Genomic DNA, 23,901 nt, shown 5'->3' on the forward strand with positions numbered 1-23,901 from the left:
ACTAGTCGGCATCTTAACATCTTTGCTTCTAACAGTACTATCCTATACATGTCTACTCAGAAGAAAGTCTCTGAGTTCAATGGGACTTACTCCCAGGTAGGAACATAGCATTGCAGCCAAGTCATTTTTTCTTAATCTGCAAGGCGTTCACATTCCTTGTACCGCTTTCACTATGTTACAGACTTGTCAATGTCAATAGGTTTCATAGAAAAGGGACTGCGTCCATTCCTAAACGCAACGGAGGAGAAACTATGTAAACTTTAATCCATCTAGACTGAGTGCTTTAGAGAGTGTAAACCTTTCTGCGCAACATAGCCTTCTTTTGTACTAATGAAGTCATTAGCAATAGTTAAACCTTTCCAAGGCTGGCTAAGCAACCAAGAATTCAGTTGCTTAGCACAATTCATCAAAAGCTTCTTTGGTCTGAAGATTTAAGCACAGGCTTGTGGTATTTCCAGTACACTGGGTTTCTGATCCAGCAGTACCTCCTGACAAGCTCAGCTAGAGCTGAACATTTGCAGCAAAGTTCAGCATCATCAACTTGCACAGATTCACTAAGTGAGCTTGAAATGTTAACTTTTCAGGTTTGTGGACTTTGCATTGGTATGTTGCCCACATCAAACAATGGGAACAAAATTATTTGGTTTTAAGTCAGATACACCCAAACCGAGTCTGCAGTTCAGAGTAAGTTCCACTGAACTCAGTGGGACCAACTTCCAAGTAAATGTGGATAAGGATGAGCTCTGAGCTAGTCGATGGCAAACATTCTTATGTGGAACAAATTTTGACTCAAACTAAAAAAGGCAGATTAGAAATTCATTCCATATTGTAGTTTCAACATATCCACATAATCAAATGTTCCCAGATATCAATGTTTTATCTGAATTTGGATTATCTCCCCTTCCCCATCCCAATATGTTTCTTTTTTGAGCTTTCTGCATTCATTTTTATGTATTCCATGAAGGCTTACAGACACCACTGCTAGATACACATAGGTCTCTTTTGTTCCCTACTTGTGACCTAATCTGATTTAAAAGCCATTGTTAGATGACAATTCATTTTGTCCCAATTATAGACAGGCAAATATTCCAAGAAGCTTACATGCAAGTCAAAACTGTAATGGCTATTCCTTGTTATCTCCCCAGTACCTGGAAGTCAGACACATATACCCACCCTGGAGTCTTATGACAAATGGTGGGATATTAATAGATGATAATATAATGCCTCTGAACATGGAGGTTCAATTTAGCTATGATGGCTGTATGACATGGTAATTGAAGATTAATTTCTTAGGTCTGTTTCAGCACAGGGAATTGAAATAGCAGTAGGATACAGTTGCATGTCTTCCAGTTCTATTCTGCAAACTTGACTTAAGTCACTGGTGTTCTGTTTTGGGCACACGGGCTGAGTCACTATGTAACTGGTTCTCTTCCCACTAACAGCATACACCAACTAAAAATGTTTCTGTAAAGGTTCATTGAGGTGTTCCTTTGGCTTGATAAAAGCATGGAAAACAAACCTTGCTTCTTTCTACAAGAGAGCATTCAGATTTTGCAGAACTTTTTCACATGGACAGTTATCTTTTGTCATCATAAATTGACGATCATGAAAATTAGGCCTGGCATTTTAGAGAAATCAGTTATTGTCCCTTAAAATGTCAAGTCAGCATCTTAACATGCTTCCATTTCTGACAAGTTTCCTACTACTCTGTGAAGCAAAACATCCTTGCTCTGTGGAATGATTAACATTCATACCGACTGCAATGGAGCCAGGATTTCACTCAAAGTATATAGCAGGTCCATAGCCAGGGGAGCTATGGAGGCCTCCCCCCATTTTTGTTAACCCCCCCTTTTTAACAAAAAATAAATTTATTACAGAATGTTTCCCCCCCCTTTTTTTTGGTGCCCCTCCAGAAGTTTTAGACTGGCTCTGGGCCTGCATTTAGTATTTGGCACAGATAGGATCATCAAGCAGGATGCAACACACTGAATTACGGAAAGGAGCAAAATGCAGCAGGTTCCTTCCAACAGCAAGTAAAAGTGACAATCCAAGCTTTTTGGAACTAGCAATTGCAACATTTATCTAGTAGTGGCAGCCTCCTTCCAGCATGTCTTGGATACTGAGGTAGCAGCTCTTTGTTTCCATTTGTTAATTAAGTTTGTTGCAAGTCATAGCTGGAGGGCCCTTGTTGCACCTGTGCTATGCAAGGAAGCAACACAGGCAGGTGCAACAGAGGACACAGCAGAATATTGCACCTTATAACTGGAATTATTTTTAATTTGTTAACTTGGTTACATATCAGCCTTTTGACATTTTGAAAAGTAAAAAAAGGGGGAATTTTCTACTAGAGCTAGAATCCTCAAACCGCATCATAATACATACAACATCCTTTCCTCACTCCTTCAGGATTGTCCTTCACAGGCTACTTACTCCAGAGTTACTGGAGGAAAAAAGCCTGTTGGATTTCTGCCTGTTATGAGAAAGGGGAAAAAGGGGGGGAAATAACAAGTCTCCATTTCAGAGCTCTTCAAATATTGTGCAATGCAGGGAGACCCTCAGAAGTGGTTCCCATGAAGCTCACTAAGTGGGATTTAAAGCTCAATCCTATACATGTTCACTCAGAAGAAAGTCCTGCTATGCTTAGTGGGGCTTACTGCCAGGTACATGACATAGGATGGCAGCCTTAGGCTGCAGTCTTCCCACTTACATGGGAAGAAATCCCACTGAACTCACTGGGGCTTATTTCTCAATAGTGTATAGGACTGTGCTGTCAGTTCCTTGTGTGTGCCTTTAAGATTGCTGCAAATCCTAAAGGTCCCACTAAACTCGAGACTTCCATGTGAACGGATTGCCTTGCGCATTCGCGAGGCGCAAATCCTCAAGTGTTCTTCAATAGCCATAAGGAAGTGCCGTTGCTACCTAGACCAGACTGCTCAAGGGGAAGAAGGTGGAAGCCCAGGTCTGTTCACGCCCACCTAGCATAATTTCATTTGCCGCCTCCCGAGGGAAGCTCCCCCTCCCATTGACCCCAGACTGAGGGAATCCCCCCTCTCTCCCTCCGGCGTACTACAAGTTCCCCAACCGCGCTCCGTCCCCCTCTGTCCTATTCCGAGGTGCTCGTGCAAGGCACAGAGTGCGAGGAAGGGTTAACAGCGCGCGCTTAGCACCTCCTGACAGGTGGGCGCCGCGCGGCGAATTCCCCTTGGGGAGGGAGCGCGCGCAAGAGTGAGGGGGGGTGGGGGCAGGGGCTACTCCCAGGCACCTGTTAGTGCGGCCGGATTAGAGGGGGGAAAGCAAATCTGCGTTCTCGTTCACTCTTACCTGTTCGCTGGAGGAACTCTTTTTCTTTCACAGGCGGTAGTCCTGAAACCGGGCGAGTTGGAGGGAGCCCTCAGTCCATCCTGCCGACGCCCCGCGCTGGGAGTGTAGTTACCTGGGCTTTCTTCTCTGAGAAACTACTCGCTACCGCAGCAACAGGCTGACTCTGTGGAGAGGGAGCCAAAACTTGGCCTTCTTAAGGCGCCCGCCCGCTCCAAACCGGAGCGCCAACTTTCGCAGGTGAACGATTCAGGGAGTCACTGTAGACGCTGGCTTTCTATTAGCCGTTTCTAGGATGGACTGCAGTCAGTTGCGGGGGTGGGGGGAGCGAGAGACTGTATTGTTAGAAAGGTACGTCTCGCTCTCTTATGGTGATACGGTCTCTGAACCGCCCGACTCACTTTTCTCGAAAGTCTGAACTGTGCACCTGATATCCAGACAACAAGGAAGCAGGTGTAGGTGAGCTCTTGAAAGGGCCCCCACCCCTTCTTCTTCTTCAATGTGATTGGCTCCTATACAATGGCAGTTTGACAAGGATTGGCCTGAGAATGGTAGAAGTAGTAGCACAGTATAAATCAATAGGCAGAGAGCAGGGTACAGCTTTGATCTCGGTGCCTTTGTTTTGGATTCTGGCCATTGCAGGGCACAACTTGGCTTTCTTTCTTATTCCTCAGCAGATTTCCTTGTAATGCTGTTGTGAGTTCACCCCACTTCTGGCAGTCTTGGTGCCCATGTGACCATTTTACTGGGAGTGGGAATGAAAGGGCACCAGGCACAACAGCTCCCTAAGGCTTGCTATAAGACCTTGCTTGTTTGTAGAGTACTTTCAGGTTTTTCACCATTGGCTTAGACTGCATTCTCAAAGCTATATATTCTGTGATAGTCTTAAAATGTCTGTATGGGTTGTTGTTGTCTGGGCTCTGGGGCACTGATGCAATGTATTTGATGCACCCAAACAACAAATGGCTGCTATGTCAGTCCCCACAGCAAACTGCAGCAGTACAATTGGCAGAGTCTACATGTTCCACAAAACACTGAATAACATACCAGCTTGTTTCTATGGGCACTTCTGCTTGCATTTGTACTTCTGAAATGAGAATGATCCTGTACAGATATGGTATTAAGTCCCAACAAAGTCAGTAACACTTCCATGTAAACATGCCTAAGATGTGGCCATATATTGATAGGGCTGTTTTAAAAATTGGCCATGTGCAGTGGCTTTTGACAGTAGTGTGGTAGCATTTTTAGTGAGTTTTAGTGCTATCTACATTAGTCTGATCAGATAATTTTCTGCTCACATGAGGCTTATCCTTTGTTAGGACTGGGTTTCCATGAAGATTGCAGCCTTCCAGCTCATTCCATATTATTTGCATCTCACTTGTTTCACGCATTTCTGCTGCAGTGCTAAGAATCAGGATAGCACAAAAGGGATTTCTCTCACTTTTTCCTTACAATAACTTTGTGAAGTGGACTAGGCTGAAAGATTGTGATCACAACACACCATTCAATGAACTTCATGGCTGAGAGGGAAATCTCTCTAGTCTGTTCTGTTAACCACTCCACCTTGTAATTCCAAGCTCAATGATTATTATGCTAAATATACTATGGACTGGGAGCCCAGCTGTAACATCAGTTGCTAAAATTCCATGGAACTCAGTATTATTTCAGGAGAGGGAATTGCCCAAAACAAGGAAAATAATTACTGTATTTTTTCATATTGTGGCAGATCTCAGATGTGGATTATTAGTGGAATGGGGGAATGTGTGCCATAGGTATTTACATATGTGTAGATTTACATATGTGCTCATTTTTTCAGTATAACTCTATTGCCCATTTAATTTTTTTTCAGATTTCTTTAATGAAGCAGTGTTGTCCAATAGACAGAACGCTGGCTTTGGACACAGGAGACCTGAGATTTGAATTGACCAATGGTTAGTTTGGGGCAAGTCACTGTTTTTCAGCCTGAGTCTTATCTATAAAATTGGATGTTATTAACATGCCTTATCTTAAAACAATTCTTAAAACAATTTGGGGATATCTTTCCCCACAACAGATTCCAGCCCTCAGGAATTTAAGTATGGTATGTAAAGAAAAATAAACAGATTATCTGAACTTCTCTGAAGTTGTTTTAAGAGGAAATCTTGCTATGTACTTGTGACAGTGAAGGATAGGCTCTTGTGATGGATACAATGAACATTGAAGGTCTTTCTGAACTTGTTCAAAGTTATCAGTATGACCAGTCAAAAGATTTCATACAGACTTTAGAAAACTGTTATGCACTTCCGTGTTTATACAGGAGCAGTTTAGTTGGAAATGAAGACAATGTGTCCTATTACTGGTCCTTTTAAAGGCCTGGATTTGCTTGCCTTCAGTCTACAGGCTCATAATGTACTTAGAGTTTGGTGATGCATCAAAGAGCACAAGAGATGCACAGCTGAGGTGTGTGTGTCAGGGATATTTGTGAAAGCACATACAGTACCATTTCTCCTATATATTGCAGAAGCCCCCTGGGGAAATGATGGTACTACTTTGCTTTAGGCAGAAATCAGTTTTACTTCTTGAGATATCATTGCTAGATTCCAGTAGGGACTTTGGCACAACACTGGGATGTGTTATGCATTCATTGTATTATGTACAATGTATCTTGATCTCAAAAAACAAACTGGCAAAACCAGTTTTCATAAAATAGTACAAAAAAACCCTTCTGTAATATAGTTCAGCATGTTTTCTCATTCAGGCACTTAATGAGCTGTTGAGTCATGTGATTCAACATACTAACAGCCATGTAGAAAGAAAGTAAAGAATAAAAGGAATACATTTCTTGGCAGCTTTTCTTCCATACTTTTGTGTAAAAGTATAATTGGTAAAAGACAATAAGTGACTGTGGTATTTAATACTAGGTAACTGGCTATTAACTACAGAAGCTCATAAAACATAATAACGTCTCTTTTATCTTGTTAAAGATCGACAAGGTGAAGATTAATATGGCCTGGTTAAATGTAGAAAGTTGCATGAATCTCAGAACACCTGATAAAAATCTGTATTTGAATTATTTTTATCTTGGTTCTATTCGCAAAATCTTTGTTAACAATTTGTTGTATGTGTACTATATGAAAAATGTGCAGATCTTTAAACCAATATTAATATCATATAGAGAAATCAAGTGTTGGTGGTTTTTGCAGTGAAAATTACAGACAGGGACTCAACACATTTAATGAGATGTTTCCTTTCCATTTACACTATCATAAATTACAAAGCATATTTCACTTCACAAAATAAAACCATTTCCATACCATTTTATGACAGTATTTAGTACATAAACCTACAACAAACTGAATCTGTACAACTTAGGAGAATCTCTAGTAGCACTGTACCAGCAAATCAGACCCCACTAACATCTGGCCTGCAGCCTGGGTCTGTTTACTTAGCCCTTGGTGACCAATGTAAAGGATAACTAGCATACATTATTTCATGTGCCCCTTTTTGTCTTCACCCTTTTTTCATTATCAAAGTTGCACATTTCCCCCAATTTGAATAAAAACCTATGCTCCCTGAAATAATTCAGAAAACAGCATAACTGGGTTTTGAAACCTGTGATTTGTACAAATCAAAAGGACACCTTAACAGAGCCTTTCATATTGAAAATTCTGTTCTGTAATAAACTATGCCAACTTCCTGTGTTTGAAATATTTGTACAAAAACCTCAAGATGAGAAAATCTCATATGAGAAAGACATCTAATATTAGAATGAATTGCATTATATTGTATTGAGAGGTCAATCTTCAGAAAGACATCCCATGAGATTTGGTAATATACTAATTCTCTCTTTCATTTCTCTCTTCTTTGTTAATAAATTTGTCAGAATACATTGAAGTGTGTAAATTTAAATATGTTTACTTTTATAAATATGAGCAAAGGAATGCAACTTGATTTAAAAAATAATAATAAAAATTAACCCTAAATAAGTGCTAACTTTTCAGTAGGTCCAGGAAATTTCCAATATTCTGGCATCACTTATTTACTGTAACTCCAACAAACTGTACTCCAACACGCATGAGCTATGTGTAGTACTTGATGCTAGTGCCAGGACTGTTTAAAAACCTTAAATACTCCTCTTTTCAGAGAGACAATAATAGAATACTGAATCTGCATACCTCTAAAAGCAAAGAACAAATAATTCCCAGAGTATAACACAAACCAAAGATTACTAAGCATGAGAAATGAAGTCTTATTAAAAGCATTTGCAATGAAAGAGGTATGTCAGGATAATACTGCACTAGTGGTAAATGTTTTCAATATCCACAGCAATAATGCTTAAGAGGAATAAATGGAAAGTCATCAATGCACCGCATTGAATTATATTTCGCTAAAATAAAAGGACATTCCTGCAGCTAACTAAAGTAAAAATATATTTTAAATATGTTTGTTTTAGTTTAGACATAATGTAATTATGTCTTATTTAGAAAGAAATTGTATATCCCTATACAACTAATACTGACAAACAACCTGATCCTTAAGATCTTGGATAAGATAAAATATCCAGTGTGCAGTGTTCTCCTTTTCCCTTCTATGAACAGAAATGCTTCCCATGTATACAGAAATTCTTCATTTTGTATGGAGAGTACTCTGCTGTTCATAGAAGAGAACCAGGAAGTCCCTGCTTGTACATAGCACCTCCTGGCATCAGAGGTGCTGGATCAATGGACATTGTTGCAACCCTGTCTCATAACATTTGCCATTATTTTTAGTATGAGGGACACTACTGAAATACTAGAGCATGTATTGAGCTCTACGTTATGGCTGTCATGTAGAAAATGTATCCTACCAAGTTGAATGAAACTTATTTCCACATAACTACCGTGACCTAAAGATCCTTGCATGTGAAACTTGTTTATCCTTCCTAAATAAGGGTAAACAACTGCAGTCCTGCAAGTCTGCTATGCTGATCCAATTCTTTTAAAAAGGAATTGTGTCAGCATAGTGCTTTGAGCATTAGGCTGAAAGTACCTTTTTGCTTCAGCGATCTAAATAAACATACTAAGTTTGTGTCCTTTAATAAGTTACAGTAGAACAGTCTGTAACCTTTCTACATAAATAACACTGGAAGCAAGGAAAAAGATACAAGGCAAGATGATTTTTTCTGACCTTTGTTCTCTCTCAAATAATAAAAAGAGGTATATGTCTATAAGACATATCATCAGACATTTAGTACAAGGATAATCTGCAACACTGCATAAAATGAAGTGCTACCCATGTTTATTTCTCTTATGGGAATTTGTTTTTCTTTAAACATATTTTCATAGCAGATGGCTATGAATTTACAGCTTTGTTCATCTAAAACAAAACATCTTCGTTTTCTATCAATATTTGCACAATCAGCTTCTGGTACCGCATGTCATTGAGCGTAGCAAGGGTACTGTCTTCTGGGGGTCTCATTAAAGTAGGTCCAAACACTATTCCCAGATTTTCAGCGTTCATAAAATTGTCTTTTTCATTCATGGTAATCCTAAAGGAAAAAGGAAAAAAAAGGTGATATGTCTCTAATAGTTTCCTCTTCCTCCGTGCTGTGCCTTCACTTTATAATATTGCTAGCAACTTTGTACCTGGTATTGCTTGGGAATTCTAAGAAACGCAAAAAATCAATGTGGTTTTGAAATCAGTGGTAAAAAATCAGTGCACTTTTGAAAGGTTTAATCCACCATCTTGATTAAAAATGGCATCTAATTGTATCCAAGTGTAGACAAAAACCAGCTCCTTCATCTGAGGAACCTTCATGCAAAATTTGGTTATGATACCTTAAGAGGTGTCCAAATGCACAGTAAACAGACCAACAACTTTCCCAAATGTACAGTAGATATTGGCTTCATGTGTGTTGTATGCGCACTGCAATAGTAGCGTGTGTCTGTAGCGGGAGGCTGGAGCTGCCCTCTCAACTTCAGCATTGCTGCAAACTAGATGGGGCTGTTGCTCTTGCAACCTAGATGGGGCTGTTGCAGGCAGAGCAACTGCAAGATTGGGTCTGTCTGTGATTGGCTCTGCTGGTGCACTTCATTGCTATCCTACTGTGCAGCAGTTCTGTCCAACTGTCCAGATAAGCCGCAATGATGCCAATGTTGGCAGGGTGATTCCATCCCACCACCCAGGGTGCTACTGGTGCATTGTAGCAGAGCATTCCTGCTGTCAAAACTATTAATCTCACTCAGTGTTCTGACCATTTGACATGTTTAATATCCCTCAGTCCCTACACTGGCTTCCTGTTCATTCCCAGATCTTGCATAAGCTTTTCATCCTCACCTTCAAAATCCTTTGGTAATATAAATAATGAATCATTGCAATGGTTAGCTCACAAAAAATAATTTTAATAATTTCTAAGTTGCTACACCTCAGCTTTGAGCTCTATGCATGCCTCACTATGCAGATGAAAGTCCTATGCAGGTAAACTACCTAATGCACTTAAATAGAAAGTGCAGCTATGTGCACTGCATTCACCTCTTTTGAATGGGGGCAGAATTAAATGAACAGGGAATCCCCTGTGTTTAGGAGAGCTTGATGTGAAGGGCCTCATGGCCACAGCAAATAACAAGATTTGGACAATTATTGATCAAGTATATTATTTCAGTTTTAGTAATTAACTAAAAAAAATTGTAATTTTTAAAAATAATTGAACTCACTTGGAATTTTTTTTTTATGAACTGTGGTATAGTTGCCATAAGTCGTAATTGACTTGAAGGCATACAACAACAATAACAAATCTACCATGTTTTATTGCACCATCAATAATCTTTGTACATATTTAACAATTCTGGTTCACTTATATGGCCATGACTTGTTGAGGTGTATGAAGTTCTTAAATGTATTGGTAGAGTGATTAATATTTGAAGACACAAAATGGTTCTAAGTAAAAAAAAAATCATGGTGATGGTTTAAAAATGTTTTTTACAGCATTTCTCTGTATGACACAAGATGATCAACCCACATTTTACAAATAATTTAACTTACTTTTTGAGATGAATCATCAGGTATCTAAGAGTCTCATAGTGTGCTGCAGGAAGTAACATCAACACATCATGGACGGCTTCTAGTCTTTCATCAGGATTGGAGAGTTCTATGAGACACAAAACAATTTATGTAAGTTTTATTCAGATGTAAATTTTTAACTCAAATTACGTTAAACAAAGCCAGGATTCACACTGGAGGAATTAGAGAATTGGAGAGTTAAGGTTATGACAAAACAATAAATAAAAGAGATGGCATGCCATAGTACTTACTTGCTGCATCTATAAACTTGGAATAAGTATCATAAGTGATAACAGGAATAGGCAGATCTCTGAAATACAGCTTTAGTGCTCCAGCAATGATATTTATATCTGGATATATGTTGGCAGAGACATCTACCTTGTCACCATCTAGAAAAGAATAAGATTATAAGGGTCCTACTTTTTATTTCAGCAAAGGCATTTCTTGATTTATCTTTTCAAACGTCTCTGCAGATTGGTTTAAAATAACAGAAAAACCAAGAAGTTCCTTAACCTGGATACTGCACAGGAGGATACTCTTTCACACATTCCTACCAAATGTACCTCAAATGGATGTGCAAAAGGGCATACCTGCATCAATCTATGTGGATGGATAGGACCGTATGGGGGACACATTCCCTTATACATGCTTGTCCCAAACTGTTCTAAGGCTTTAAAGGTGATAACTAGCCAGGTAAAACAATCAAGAAACTGCATATTCCCATTGGGGATGGAAAAATCTATCAATTTAGATTTTCTCAGTTTCTCACTTTTTCCAGTCTTCAGTTCTCCACATTCTGCAGCAATTTGCATTTTTTAAAAAATCCTCATGAAAATTCTCCAGCATTTATGCTAATCAACACATTTTTGCAAGCAGTTTCTCCTAATGTAATGCATTTTTGTATGTTATTTTCACTAATGTATTCATTTTTATGCACACTTTCCCCTAATACATGCATTTTTGTGAACATTGTTTGGTTTGGAGAACTGCATCACAAAATTCGGATAAGTGCCAATTTGGAAGTAGAGCTGTGTTTCAGTTCTCATATTGTTTTGGAAAGTGCAGATTTGATAAATTTGGATTTAAATGTGAAGTGAATCAAATTTCTCCCCCATCCCTAGTTCCCATACACTGGCTCTAGTAAATACATTTACTGGATAAATTTGTACCAGCTGAAATGCTTTTCAAAGAAAATCCCATGCACAGTGCATTGTAGTAGTCTAACCTTGAGGCAATACGTTTACATTTGTTCAGAAGTTATCCACACTTCTGTACCTTTAGAAAAGCAATGATAAACCTGCTTTCTGAGTTACTGTTTTAAAATCAGCCCTATGGACAGACATGTAAACATTTCTTCCTCTATATGTGAGCACTTTATTTAGCTTATGAAAGGTTTAATGTTTTTAAATAAATTAGTATTTAGCACAATAAAGAGTTATTTTGGTAATAAATCTGTGGAATAAAATATATCCACAACATATCCTTTGGAACAGATAAAAAGTACAGTTACCCAGGAAGGTCAAATTATAAGCTTAACACCATAGTAATAAGCACAATTAGTAGGAACTAAATTGTATGGAAATAATTTTCAAATGAACTTTCCTGTAATTTTCAAATGTGCTTGGGATCTGTGAGCAAGTCTTTCAAACAAGCAGCCTGTTATCTGATATAGTAAAGTGAACCCACATATTAGCATTTAATCTAATACAGACCATGTCTTGCATCACTGTGTTTATTCTGCACCAGCCAGCCTCATATTTATCCTCATATACTCAGCACAGTAGCGTTAGTATTATAAAATATTGTTTGGACAGCTCTATTTAATTGAAGTACAATGAGCACTAAAGTGCTATAGGGAAAACAAATGCTTTCAAAAAATACTGCAGCTGCCTCTACGTCCATCCAGATATAGTAGAGTAGAATGATACATCCATTATCCAGGCCGAAACTGCATGGGAAGTCACTAGTTTACTAAACAGAAGTGACATTCATAGGTTATCACAGCAAGTCGTATTACAGAGGTGCTTTAAATAAAGTTGACGTGTATCTCTTCATCTGTAACTTGTGACAAGCAAAATAGATGAGAAAGGACAGAAGAACACTTAAAAGGTGAGTGTGTGCACCCTTCATCACAGCAAAAAATGAAATTAACTCTGATGAAAAATACTGCTCAGACTGTACTAGAGTTGTCACAAGAATCTACGGCATCTTCAGATTCTACTAGGGTTCTTTTTTTCCAAACATTCAAAATGGACTACAAAAAACAAGCCTATTCTTTGTGAATTACATACTTCACAAAATGCTGGCATAAAATGATTGCTCACTTTTAAAAATTGTGTTATTAGATATTAATGAGAATCAGCTGACTGGAGAAAATAACAATTTGAATAGCATTGTTACTGATATAGGAAACTACAGTAAATTGGAGATATTGACTATCATTCAGTAAAGGGATCTATCACAAACAAGTCACAGTACCATGCAGCTGTCTTTGTTTTTTTATTTAGCACCTTTGTCTTTACCAGTGGCGTCACTAGGGGGGTGCGGGGGGTGCGGACCGCACCAGGTGACACCATCAGAGGGGGGTGACTCTCAGCTTTAATTTAAAAAAAAAAGTTTCTAGGTGGTCCGGTTCTCAAGATATACATAAAAACGTCAGCCGCCCCCCAGTGGTGTCACTAGGGGGGCGCGTGGGTGCGGACCACACCTGTTGAAACCATCAGAGGGGGTGATTCTCAGCTTTAATTTAAAAAAAAAATTAAGTTTCTAGGTGGTCCGGTTCTTGAGATATACATAAAAACGTCAGCCGCCCTGTTAAATCTTTTTTTAAACTACTGTATAGCACTTTGTAGCTTTAACCCCGCCCATTCAGGATTGCAGCCAATCAGTGAAGTGTTTGTTTGACCTGTGGCAGTGTCTAGTAAACCTCATTGCAAGGCCAGAAAATGGTGGTTCCCCCCCCCCCCGTTTATCTGAAAATCTCATAAATTGGGTAAGTATATACATTTCAGTTTTTTCCCCTCTTGTGTGTAGGAGTCAGATCCTGGGCAGTGTTTTCAAAACCTTCCCAATACTTGCTTTTGTGGGGGTAAAAGCATTGCTAATCCCATATCTCCAGAGTAACTCCCATTGAATTCAATAGGATTTACTTTTGAGTAGACATGGTTATGAATGTGCTGAAAATCAATGGGACTTTGGAGTGAATATAAAAAAGAATTGTGTTTGTGTTGTCTTTCTGTCCCTCCCTCCTCCAGTCCTATTTTAAAGCAAGTAGGCAGGGCTTACTTAGGTATTACAGTTTTTATTCTGTAGGAAACGAATGCTGATTTTTTTAAAACAAATACTGATTTTTCTGCAATGACCAACTGGTTTGACAATAAACTATTATATGGGCTGTATGTATTTATACATCTGCAGTGTGTGTGTGTAGTCTTTCCAACGACCCTGTGAGGTAGGGTTGGAAACCAAGGCAGCTCACAACAAGAAATAAAGCCATTTAAAATCCAATAACCATAAAGCAAGAATAAACAGTTGGAAAACAGCCTAAAGAGGCATGATTCTGAATTTTGGGTTGGGTGAATGAAGTTTATTTAGTTATTATTTGATTTATATCCCGCCCTTCCTCCCAGTAGGAGCCCAGGGCGGCAAACAAAAGCACTAAAAGCACTTTAAAACATCATAAAAACAGACTTTAAAATATATTAAAACATCTTTGAAAATATTTTTAAAAGCTTTAAAAAACATTTTTTTTAAAAAAAGAAAAGGCTTAAAAACATATTAAAAAGCAATTCCAACACAGACTCAGACTTGGATAAGGTCTCAACTTAAAAGAACAAGTTGAAAGAACAAGTTTCTTATCATTTGAGGCTGTAGTTCTCTGCACACTTCCCAGTTTGAGTAAGCCCCATTGAATACATTGGGGCTTACTTCTGAGTAAACAAACATCGGATTGCACTATAAATATATTTACAGATTGTGTAATTCATAAACATATTTGAGAGTCATGTTTATATAAATATTTCTTCATACTGTGTCCCAATAAGTATTTGATTTCACACTATGGTTGTAGATGATTTTTTCCTCTACATTTTAAGTGTGCCCTTCTCCATTGTTTCTCCATTGTTTTCATCCTGAGGGGAGGATAGGCTGAGAGATGGTGAGTAGCACATTTAAGGTCTCTTCACCTCCCCCCCCCCTTTTTATTTGTATTTATTTTATATTTCTCCAATATCTTCCCCTGGCTGTTTTTATGTATTTTAAATATTTTTAGATTAAATAAATAGGAAATCATAATTGTGAACCTCCCTAAAAGCAATTTACCTATCCTTATGTTTTGGCAAAGTGATGGTGTGAAGGCATGCTGGTAGAACAAGAGACCATGTTTGAGGCATGTTATATGGTGTTTGAGGACTTTGTCACACATTACTTTTTGAGACCTGTAGATTCATGTCGGAAAGAACACGTGCACGTATTGAATGGTGGCTTGGGTGCTGTTTTTTCAGTCTACGCTGCATGCGTAGTGAAGGTGATACATCATCTGGCAGCTAGCTTCATAACGTGAGAATTAAAAACATTTGGATCACCATTCACTTGTTTACTTTTCTCACTATTGAGACCACTTCATATATTACTTTTTCATACACAGAAATTTAATCTTTGTATAGGAAAAAGTATTTTGTAAAATATGAAGGACAGTGGCTGCCCAGTCAGTATAAACACTGTACAAGATCTACTCAGCCACTGTAATTACCTTTTTGTTTTGAGTGCCCTTTTGTCTGGGTCTTGGTTCAGGTGTGTATCCAACTTTGATGTGCTTATGGAAGGAGTGTGCAAGTAGTGCCCCCCCAAGTGTGGAGGCTTGGACAAACATTGTGTTATGGAAAACCAAAGTCTGTGTGAAAGTACATATTTGGGAATGCCATCAGTGTAATCCTAAACACACTTAATAAATAATATCGAACTTGCACGTCACAAAATATATTACAGTAATGTCCATAAGCACCAGGAGGGTAGTCGCCCAGGGGATCTTAGTACCACTGCTTTTTTGGGAGCAGGGTCCCTATGTCTCCAAGCATCCTACAGTCAGCATGAAGAGGGAGTGTGTTAGTCACTGAGAAGAGTCTTCTAATATGCTTCCTTGCCTTTTCTGCAGATTGGAGCCAATCAGAGTGAAAGGAGGTGAGTCAGCCACTGAGAAGACTCTTCTCAGTTGCTAACGCTCTCCACTTTCATGCTGATTGGCTCCTAGAGATGTTTGTTGTTGTGAGAGAATGCATTAACAAAGATCTCATTCTTAATCCAGGAGCAAAAAAGGGTGTACGTGGCTGTAACTATCATGAAGGGACCCTGCAGCTCTGAATTTTCTACTAAACAACTGATAAATACCTATGTAACTTCGTGTCTGGAGACTTATTATTAAGAATCACTTTCCATAATTGTAAGGAGGTGTGTCCACACGCATGCATCCCAGGCACCTAAATGAGGGGTGAGAGCAGCATAGGGACATAAGCAGATGTCTTATTCCAGGGGTTCCCAAACCTTTCTTCTACATAGACCACTTGAAAATTGCTGAGGGTCTGAAAGTATCTGAAAATTTACTATGGGCATATGCAAGATATTTAACTCCCATTAGTGATAAGAGCAAGAATTTGGGCTGTGCGTATATTGTAATTTAAAGGTGTAATTTTAATTTTGCTAGTTGTTTATGTCACTACTATTGCCATTACATTCAGTGATATACGGGAATTACGATTTACGAGTAACATTAGTACAAAAAACATTACTAAGGATTCTGTATGGTCCGATACGGGAGGAGGTCCATGGGGGTGACACCATGAGTTACCGCACCAGGTGACACCAACCCTAGTGACGCCACTGGTCTTTACCAACCTGTTCTGAATGGAAAATACCTTTAGAATCCAATTAAATTTTGAAAGCAGCCTGGATGATTGTGGGGAAAAGTACTGATGAGGAATGAACCAGCTAAGCACATGCCTTTGGATTTTAAGTTAGCCTATACACAACAAATTCCACAACAGTTGAACTTTCCAGGGTACCATTCTTGCAATTCTAGCAAATTCATATAATATAGCAGAACAGCCTTTTCCAACCATTGGGTCCCCAGATGTTGCTGGACTGCAATGCCTATCAGCTCAGCATGGCCAATGGTCAGGAATTATGGGAACTGTAGTCCAGCAACATTTGTGGACCAAAAGGTTGGGAAAGGCTGATCTAGAACCTACTTTAAATCCAGTCACAGGGAAGATGCCTGTATTGCTGTTCACTGTGTAGAACACCAATGTCATTATGCCATCACAAACCACCAAGTACTTATGGTGGCATGGTGAAAACCAGGTAATTTCTGTTGTATCTTTGTGTTGCGAACTTGCCAATCACATGTATCTCGAAGTTCAATAGGCATAACAAGTTAACATGAGAACTTGTATTTGTCCACAGTACACTTGCTGAAGGTCAAATCACACATTACATTTAACGCATTCCATGTGCTACATCTCTTGTTTTTCTTAAATTAGTCATACCAATAAGGGGTGTCACAAATGGGAAGGTGAGGTTTAGCTCTTCAGTGTGTGTGTGTGTGTGTTTGTTTGTTTGTTTGTTTGTTTGTTTGCTTGCTTGCTTGTTTTGCTAAGCCTTGTAGCACTCTACTTCTCTCTCTGGATATTCAGGTTGGGGGAGTTGCAGCTGGGGAGGAGAGGGACAGCCAGTGTGGTGTAAAAGGGTATGCCTGGGAGACCAGGGTTCAAATCCCCACTCAGCCATGAAGCTCACTGAGTGACCTTGGGCCAGTAATTCTCTCTCAGCATAACCTACTTCACAGGATAAAATGAGGAGGGGGAGAACCATGTATGTCACCTTGAGCTCCTTGGAGGAAAGGTGGGATACAAATATAATAAATAAATAAACCTCCCATCCCCATGCACTGGATCTCAATAACATTCATTCCTGCCCCCTGCATCTGTAATTAATTTCAGAAAAAGAAGAGACATAGGTGCATACTGTGCATTGGGTGCAACAGCGGTTTGACTGTGAATGTGTGTTGAACCATGTACAAGATAAGGATGTACACAGATCTCTGCAAAAAAAAAAAAGCAGAAAGTATAGTTGTGTTAATCCTCCCTTAGTAACATCACAATGTTATATATGAAATGTGTGGTGGCAAGCAAGACAAACAACAAACAAAAGCTCAGAATGCATTGGTCACAATGAAAACTCTATGAACAAGCCATACAATGAATGTTTTATATGCTAGCAGGAACAGAACTGGTCAACGGTATTAGCACAGTGAGCAACTGTTGCTGTACAGCATCCATATTCATCCAGTGGAAGAATAAATAAGCATCATTCCCATCATGCTTACTGAGGCATCAGTGGAATTAACAGTAACAAATTCTCACCTAATTTTTACTCTAAAGGTCATCTGTCCTTATAATGATAATATGAATTATATCATTATTTAAGAGATAATGGCACAGACTTAAGTGTGCAGAAATAGTATGTAATACAGTCCTTCCTGAAATGTAGCATGATTGTATGTATGAATGCTCTGTGAAAAGATATCCATACACAGCAAGTCAGCAGAAGAGGGACAAGGCTGTAAGCAGTAATGAAGATTCCAAGTGCTTACCTACTGTTTCAAAAATAAATTTCACCTTTCTTCTGATAATACATTATGCAACAACAGAAAGCTCCATAGTGGGGAGCAGAAACTCTATTTATTACATTATTCCAACTGTTTTATTTACAAACTCTGTTGCATATAATTTGAGATACTGTGCATATCCCCACCCATACCCACCCTGACATGTTTAGATATATGTGGTAAATGTCAATAGAAATCATACATAACAAAATACCAGGAAAGTTCTCTCAAAACGCAAGCAAGTCCAATGAACACAAGGTATGTACAAACTTCCCAAAGCTAAAATATAATTGACAGGCTTTCCAAATGTAAAACGTACTGTACCTCGATCAAAAGCCATTTTGACATCTTCAATGTGTTCAGTAAACCCTGAGACTCTGTAAATCCCTTCCGACTTCAAACCTGCAGGGCAAAATTTCATCAGCTGCTGCTTAGTCTATAGATAAATTTTTATACTCAAGTTATTTGTACTCCCCCCCCCAAACTTTTCTGTTTTCTAAGTTCTCACAACAAAGGAAATTACTATTCATACAGCCATCTTTTGACAAGAGTTCTCAGAATATGCTAATTAAGCCACTTTAGTCCCATAACAGCAATAAGGGGTTTTTAAAAATGAGTTTTCACACATCATGTACGTAGGGAAGAAAAACTGGGTGATCAGTTTGAGGAACTACATTAGATAACTTTAAATCACTATGTAGGAAGAAAAGATGACACTACCTAAGGACAAGGGTACAATGTCTTTTGTAACAACTGAGTCTTGCAAAAAAGTAAAGTGATGCACAAGGCCAGCTTCAAGTGATGAATGTAGCCATGGGAATATAAATTAGCTAACATATGAAGATCCATTATATTGATTCAGTGCATTGGACCTTCTGGCCTAGCAATCTCTCTCCAAGGTTGCAGGCAGAAATCTTACCAACTCCTGGTATTCTTTTTATGGATATACCAGGGATCTAATATCGGATCTTCTGCAACAAACAATGAGTTATGTTGCTGTGGTGTGGCCTATGATGACAATTTCATTTAGTGATGATTTTCATTTAATGGCTTGGACTGTAATACAAATTAACTTAAGGAAGTTCATGGAAGGAAAGTTTCCCATCTCCCCACCTGCAGCTACCTGAAATGACCCAAAAGCCTTGCTAGAGTGTCAGACAGTTCTTGGAACAATATGAGATGGGGTAAAAGGGACTGCTTGGTGGAGAAAGGATAGGAAAGTTCATTCTGTGAACATTTGTAACAGAGCAATCCAAAGGCCGGGAAGCTGGTGGAGGGGTGGTGGTGGAGGGGGGATGGCAGAACGCTCCATGGGATCCTCTTCATTCTTGGCAGCCACCAGCCCAGCTGAATGCTGGCTCTGTTGGGAGCTGCACACACGAGCCAGCCAAACAGGCCTCCTAGGGAGTAAGCACTCCCCATGGGCCACAATAGGACATTATTAAAATTATTTTACTGCGCCAGCCTTTCGGCCAGTGGAGCTTGTGGAAGGATTGGGACTCAGGGGAGGGCTCTGACTGCAAGAAGAATCTCGTGTAAATCCCCCTGCGGCTCCTACTCCACCATGTCCCTGGAACGCCCTGTTTTCAGGGTTTCCACACGTTTCCACCAGCGTCCACCAGGCTGGCTGTTCCTGGTGAATCCCCGGCGGCACTGTCAGGCTCCTGATGGTGTCACAGCTCAGCCTGGGCTCCAGAGCATCCAACTCACTCCATCCTAGTGGAAAGGTGAGTTGGATTGCATCCTAAATTATCTTAGAATTCAAGCCCCTCTTCCAGCAACCTCCGATGTCACATCCCACATTGTTCAGGAGGGCCACCTGACACTCCAGAGAGGATGGGGGAGAGGGACACAGATGGCTGCAGATGGGGAGAGGGCAGCTGAAACTTTCAACCTCTAAACTTCCTGAAGTTTACTTACCTTGGGAACCATGACATTTTCTTCTTTTACCCAGTTGCTAAGACTGCATGGGTTGTGTCCAGCTTTTGTCATATTCATTGAAATGGGGCTTACTATTTCAGTGAGTATGGCCTATTAATTTAATTAATTAGATCCATTGATTTCAGTGAGTCTACTCCAAGTAGAACTTAGCTGGATATAACCCCAATGGCACAATAAAATGATTTTTATTCACTACAACAATTTGAATTTCAGACACTGCAAGACAGTTACAGCTCTAGGTTTGATTTATGACAAAAGACATATTTAACCCTTCTGTTAGTATTTTATTCAATTGTTTATAAACTAAGAGTCTGATCTTCATTATTATTTTAATATACATTTATTTATTTCACTTGATTTTCTGTGATATAACTATGCTCATTGATTTTGAAAGCAAGTGAACTTCACTACTGTATCTCCCAGTAGTTTTAAATGGCAGATACAAGGTAATTTCAAAATGAACATTGGGAAACAGAATATTTTAAAGTACAAAATATTCCTAAGTAGTTAAATACCTCTTGCTTCAATTTCTCGAATGCATATGTCCACCACCATAGGTCTCTGTGTATTGTGAGCCTTCACTAGAGTAGTGAGGTCACAGCAGTAGACTCGCTTTATCCTCTTGAGGTCTGGTTGGCAATCATTGGGAACATATTTTGAACATTGTTTGTGTACGTTTAATCCACAGTCTGTAAAGAAAATATTAAACATTCTTTTTTAAAGGATGAAAACCTATGTGCATGCATATATTTAGACATATTCCACATGGATCTCATTTATACTTAGATCTCATTTATACTTACGTTTTAACTATATTAATGTACACAGTGCATTACAGAGGAATAGTTCAATTTATTATTAACCACCACCTATGTACGCTTAGGACAAGAGGCAAATAGGATGAAATTCTATTAGTAATACAATAGTAGAATTCCACTATAATTCTTTAGTAATAACAGGTACATTCAATACATATGAGCAACTGTTAAGGGAGAAACATATATTATGGCACCATGTGGAGGATGTGGGAAGTGCTTCCATGTGCCAATGGCTCTAATATATTTGAAAATGGTTTACAATGTGGTTCATATCACTTGTGTGGCTCATTTCTGTGCTAACATTGTATGTTCTTCAGATGACTGGCATGCGTACAGAGGCCTATAATGTAATTGGCGCCAATCCATGTGGTAACTATTATGATATTAATAGTACAATTTTATATATGTATACTCAGAAATAATCTCCACTGAGTTCAGTGGCACTTACTCCCAGGTAAATGCATATAGTAAGTGTAGTTTCTGTCACATGGGGTGGTATTTAATGCTAGTCCTACTCAGAGTAGGCCTATTGAAGTCAATGGATATGACTAACTTATGTTCATCAATTTCAGTGGTTTTTCTCTGAGTTGGATTTACAAAGCAATCCAAATGGTGGGAAGCTGGCAGAAAGCTCCACGGCATCCACCTCCTGCTTGGGAGGCACTGGCCCGGCTGAGTGCCAGCTCCGTCAAGAGTTGCCCATATGAGCAGGAAAGAAGAAGTCAGCTCCCATGAATGGGCCTTCTGGGGAGTAAGTACTCCCCATAGACAGCAATTACAACTTTTTTAGTATACCAGCCTTTGGCCGGTGGAGTTTCTGGTGGATCAGGACCTGGGGAGGGCTCTGAACACAAGGATGATCTTGCATAAGTCCCCCCCATGGCTCCGCCCCTGCTATGCCCCCAGAACTCCCCATTTTGGGGGCTTATGCTGGCCCTTCGTCCACTGGGCTTGCTGTCTCCAGCAGTATTGGCGGGCTATTGGTGGCACTGTAGCTCAGCTGTGATGGAGAGCTGCTGCCAGCAGGAGCTGACAAAGCCGGGAGCCTGCCAGTGCAGCTGGCATCCAACTCCCCCCTGCCCGGCAGAAAAGTCCGTTGGATTGCACCCTTAGTTGACCATGTCTCCATGTGGTAGCCATAATGTTTATTCTTTACAATATATTCCTACTGCCTTTCAATAAGAATTATGAATAAAAATCCAAATAAAACAGACCCAAACATTAATAAAAACTCAAAAGACAGCAAGATCTTAAAGGTTGCATTCAAATAGTCAGGTTAACCCTTCCCATTCCAGCTGTGACCCTACGCCTCACTGAAAATTATTTATTATTATTTATTTATTAGATTGTTATCCCGCCCTTCCTCCCAATAGGAGCCCAGGGTGGCAATACTGTCTCACACCACAATTAAGCTTTAAAGAAGCCTACTAATGGCTACAATTTCTATGAAGCCTAATTATAAGAGAGGTGGGGTGACTGGGAGGGTCGCAACTGTGACCCTCCCTGACAAAAACACCTCCTGTGTGCAATTAGGCTTTTGTTGTAGTCGAGTAGGGAAGCCCTTTTTTGTACTTGGGTAGGAAAGGGTTAACCCTTCTCTTTCTAGCTGTGACTCCCATACTGGGAACAACAAACCATATCAAATCCCTTCAGACGTACCCCCATCATTCCTGGCTGTTGGCTGTTCTGGCTGAGACTGATGGAGGGCACTAATTTAGGAAGGGTGGTACAAATCAATTCATAACAATAAAAGCTAATATAAAAAGCCAAGTTGCCCAATATGTTTAAAGTTAACCATATTAAATAATAAAATACTTTTTATTCTATAAAAATTCAGAAAGAAACACCTATTGCTTGTCATTTACCAGAACAATGGAAGGCAAATAGGCATAGGATTTATTCCTCTTGTCTTGGAACATGTGAAGTAAAAACAAATGAGCGCCTCTGAGCACATGCAGGGTGCACTACCTGCACAAACGAATAACCAGAGCTTGCCTCATACATCAAGGATTGTTGGCAGGGCTTCCAAGTCATAGGTTATGGCTTCTGGGCAGGCTTAGACTTCAGCCCCTCTCATAAAAATTAACTCTCACAAGTGCACAGTATGATTCAGACTTATCAGTGTTTAGTTCATTCATGAGCAGAAAATATTCTTGACCCCACTACTAAACTTGGTCACAAGAAGTTTCTATCTTTGCAATACTTGTTTTTATGCAGGAGCAACATGGTCCAATTTTGAGAATCACAGTCTAACACAAATGTAAATGTAAATTTAATTTTTAGGTCGCCTATCTGGCCGAAGCCACTCTAGGTGACGTACATATTAAATTTCAATAAAATACAATAAAATACAATAAATACAATAAAATACAATAAATACAATAAAATACAATATAATCAGCAGTAACAAAAATAACAACATATGCAGTACACAAGAACGGGCATTCAGTATGTAATTAGCCCATCCCGGCGGTCCCAAAGGCCTGTCCAAACAGCCACGTTTTTAAGGCTCGGCGGAAGGTATCCAGGGAAGGGGCATGTCGAAGATCAAACGGGAAGGAATTCCAGAGAGTGGGGGCCGCCACCGAAAAAGCCCTCTCTCTAGTCCCCACCAACCTAGCTGCTTTTGTTGGTGGGATTGAGAGAAGGCCCTGCATGGCTGATCTTGTCGGGCGGCATAATTGGTGATGCTGGAGGTGCTCCTTCAGATAAACTGGGCCGAAACCGTATAGGGATTTAAAGGTTAACACCAACACCTTGAATCGGGCCCGGAAAACTACTGGAAGCCAGTGTAGATTAAATAATACTGGCGTAATATGATCACGGCGACGACTGTTTGTAAGTAAACGAGCCGCCGCATTCTGTACCAGTTGAAGTTTCCGGACCATTTTCAAGGGTAACCCCACGTAGAGCGCATTGCAGTAGTCTAATCGAGAGGTGAGCAGGGCATGTACTACCAGTGGGAGCTGATGAACAGGGAGGTTGGGTTGCAGCCTACGTATGAGGTGTAATTGGTACCAGGCTGCCCGGCTCACTACCGAAATCTGAGCCTCCATGGACAGCCTGGAATCAAGAACAACCCCAAGGCTGTGGACCTGGTCCTTCAGGGGTAATTGTACCCCATTAAACGTCAGGTCAACAGGACCC

The 23,901-nt window shown here is 39.7% G+C and overlaps 1 protein-coding gene and 1 long non-coding RNA gene across 4 annotated transcripts in view; one reads left to right on the forward strand and one right to left on the reverse strand.

The window, feature by feature from the left end:
* Positions 1-2,810: 2,810 nt before the first annotated feature.
* LOC133364783 (uncharacterized) lies at positions 2,811-5,430 on the forward strand. 2 transcript variants are annotated; one of them, XR_009758027.1, is made up of 3 exons: positions 2,811-2,959; positions 3,355-3,558; positions 5,168-5,430. It is a non-coding gene; the product is annotated as an uncharacterized LOC133364783 (long non-coding RNA). The 2 variants fall into 2 exon arrangements; XR_009758028.1 differs by lacking the exon at positions 2,811-2,959 and adding an exon at positions 3,004-3,177.
* A 1,076-nt stretch (positions 5,431-6,506) lies between these two features.
* CHN2 (chimerin 2) overlaps positions 6,507-23,901 on the reverse strand; it is a 222,132-nt gene continuing 204,737 nt past the window's right edge. For both annotated transcript variants that reach the window (XM_061585590.1, XM_061585589.1), the window contains 5 exons: positions 20,452-20,625; positions 18,320-18,397; positions 10,587-10,724; positions 10,318-10,423; positions 6,507-8,824 (listed from right to left, as the gene is read on the reverse strand). In XM_061585590.1, the coding sequence (XP_061441574.1) occupies positions 8,653-8,824; positions 10,318-10,423; positions 10,587-10,724; positions 18,320-18,397; positions 20,452-20,625 (668 nt within the window). In that variant the 3' untranslated portion in view covers positions 6,507-8,652. The remainder of the gene's footprint in view (positions 8,825-10,317; positions 10,424-10,586; positions 10,725-18,319; positions 18,398-20,451; positions 20,626-23,901) is intronic.

The sequence above is a fragment of the Rhineura floridana genome, chromosome 10 (genome assembly GCF_030035675.1).
Source record: "Rhineura floridana isolate rRhiFlo1 chromosome 10, rRhiFlo1.hap2, whole genome shotgun sequence".
In the NCBI taxonomy this organism is placed as follows: domain Eukaryota; kingdom Metazoa; phylum Chordata; class Lepidosauria; order Squamata; family Rhineuridae; genus Rhineura; species Rhineura floridana.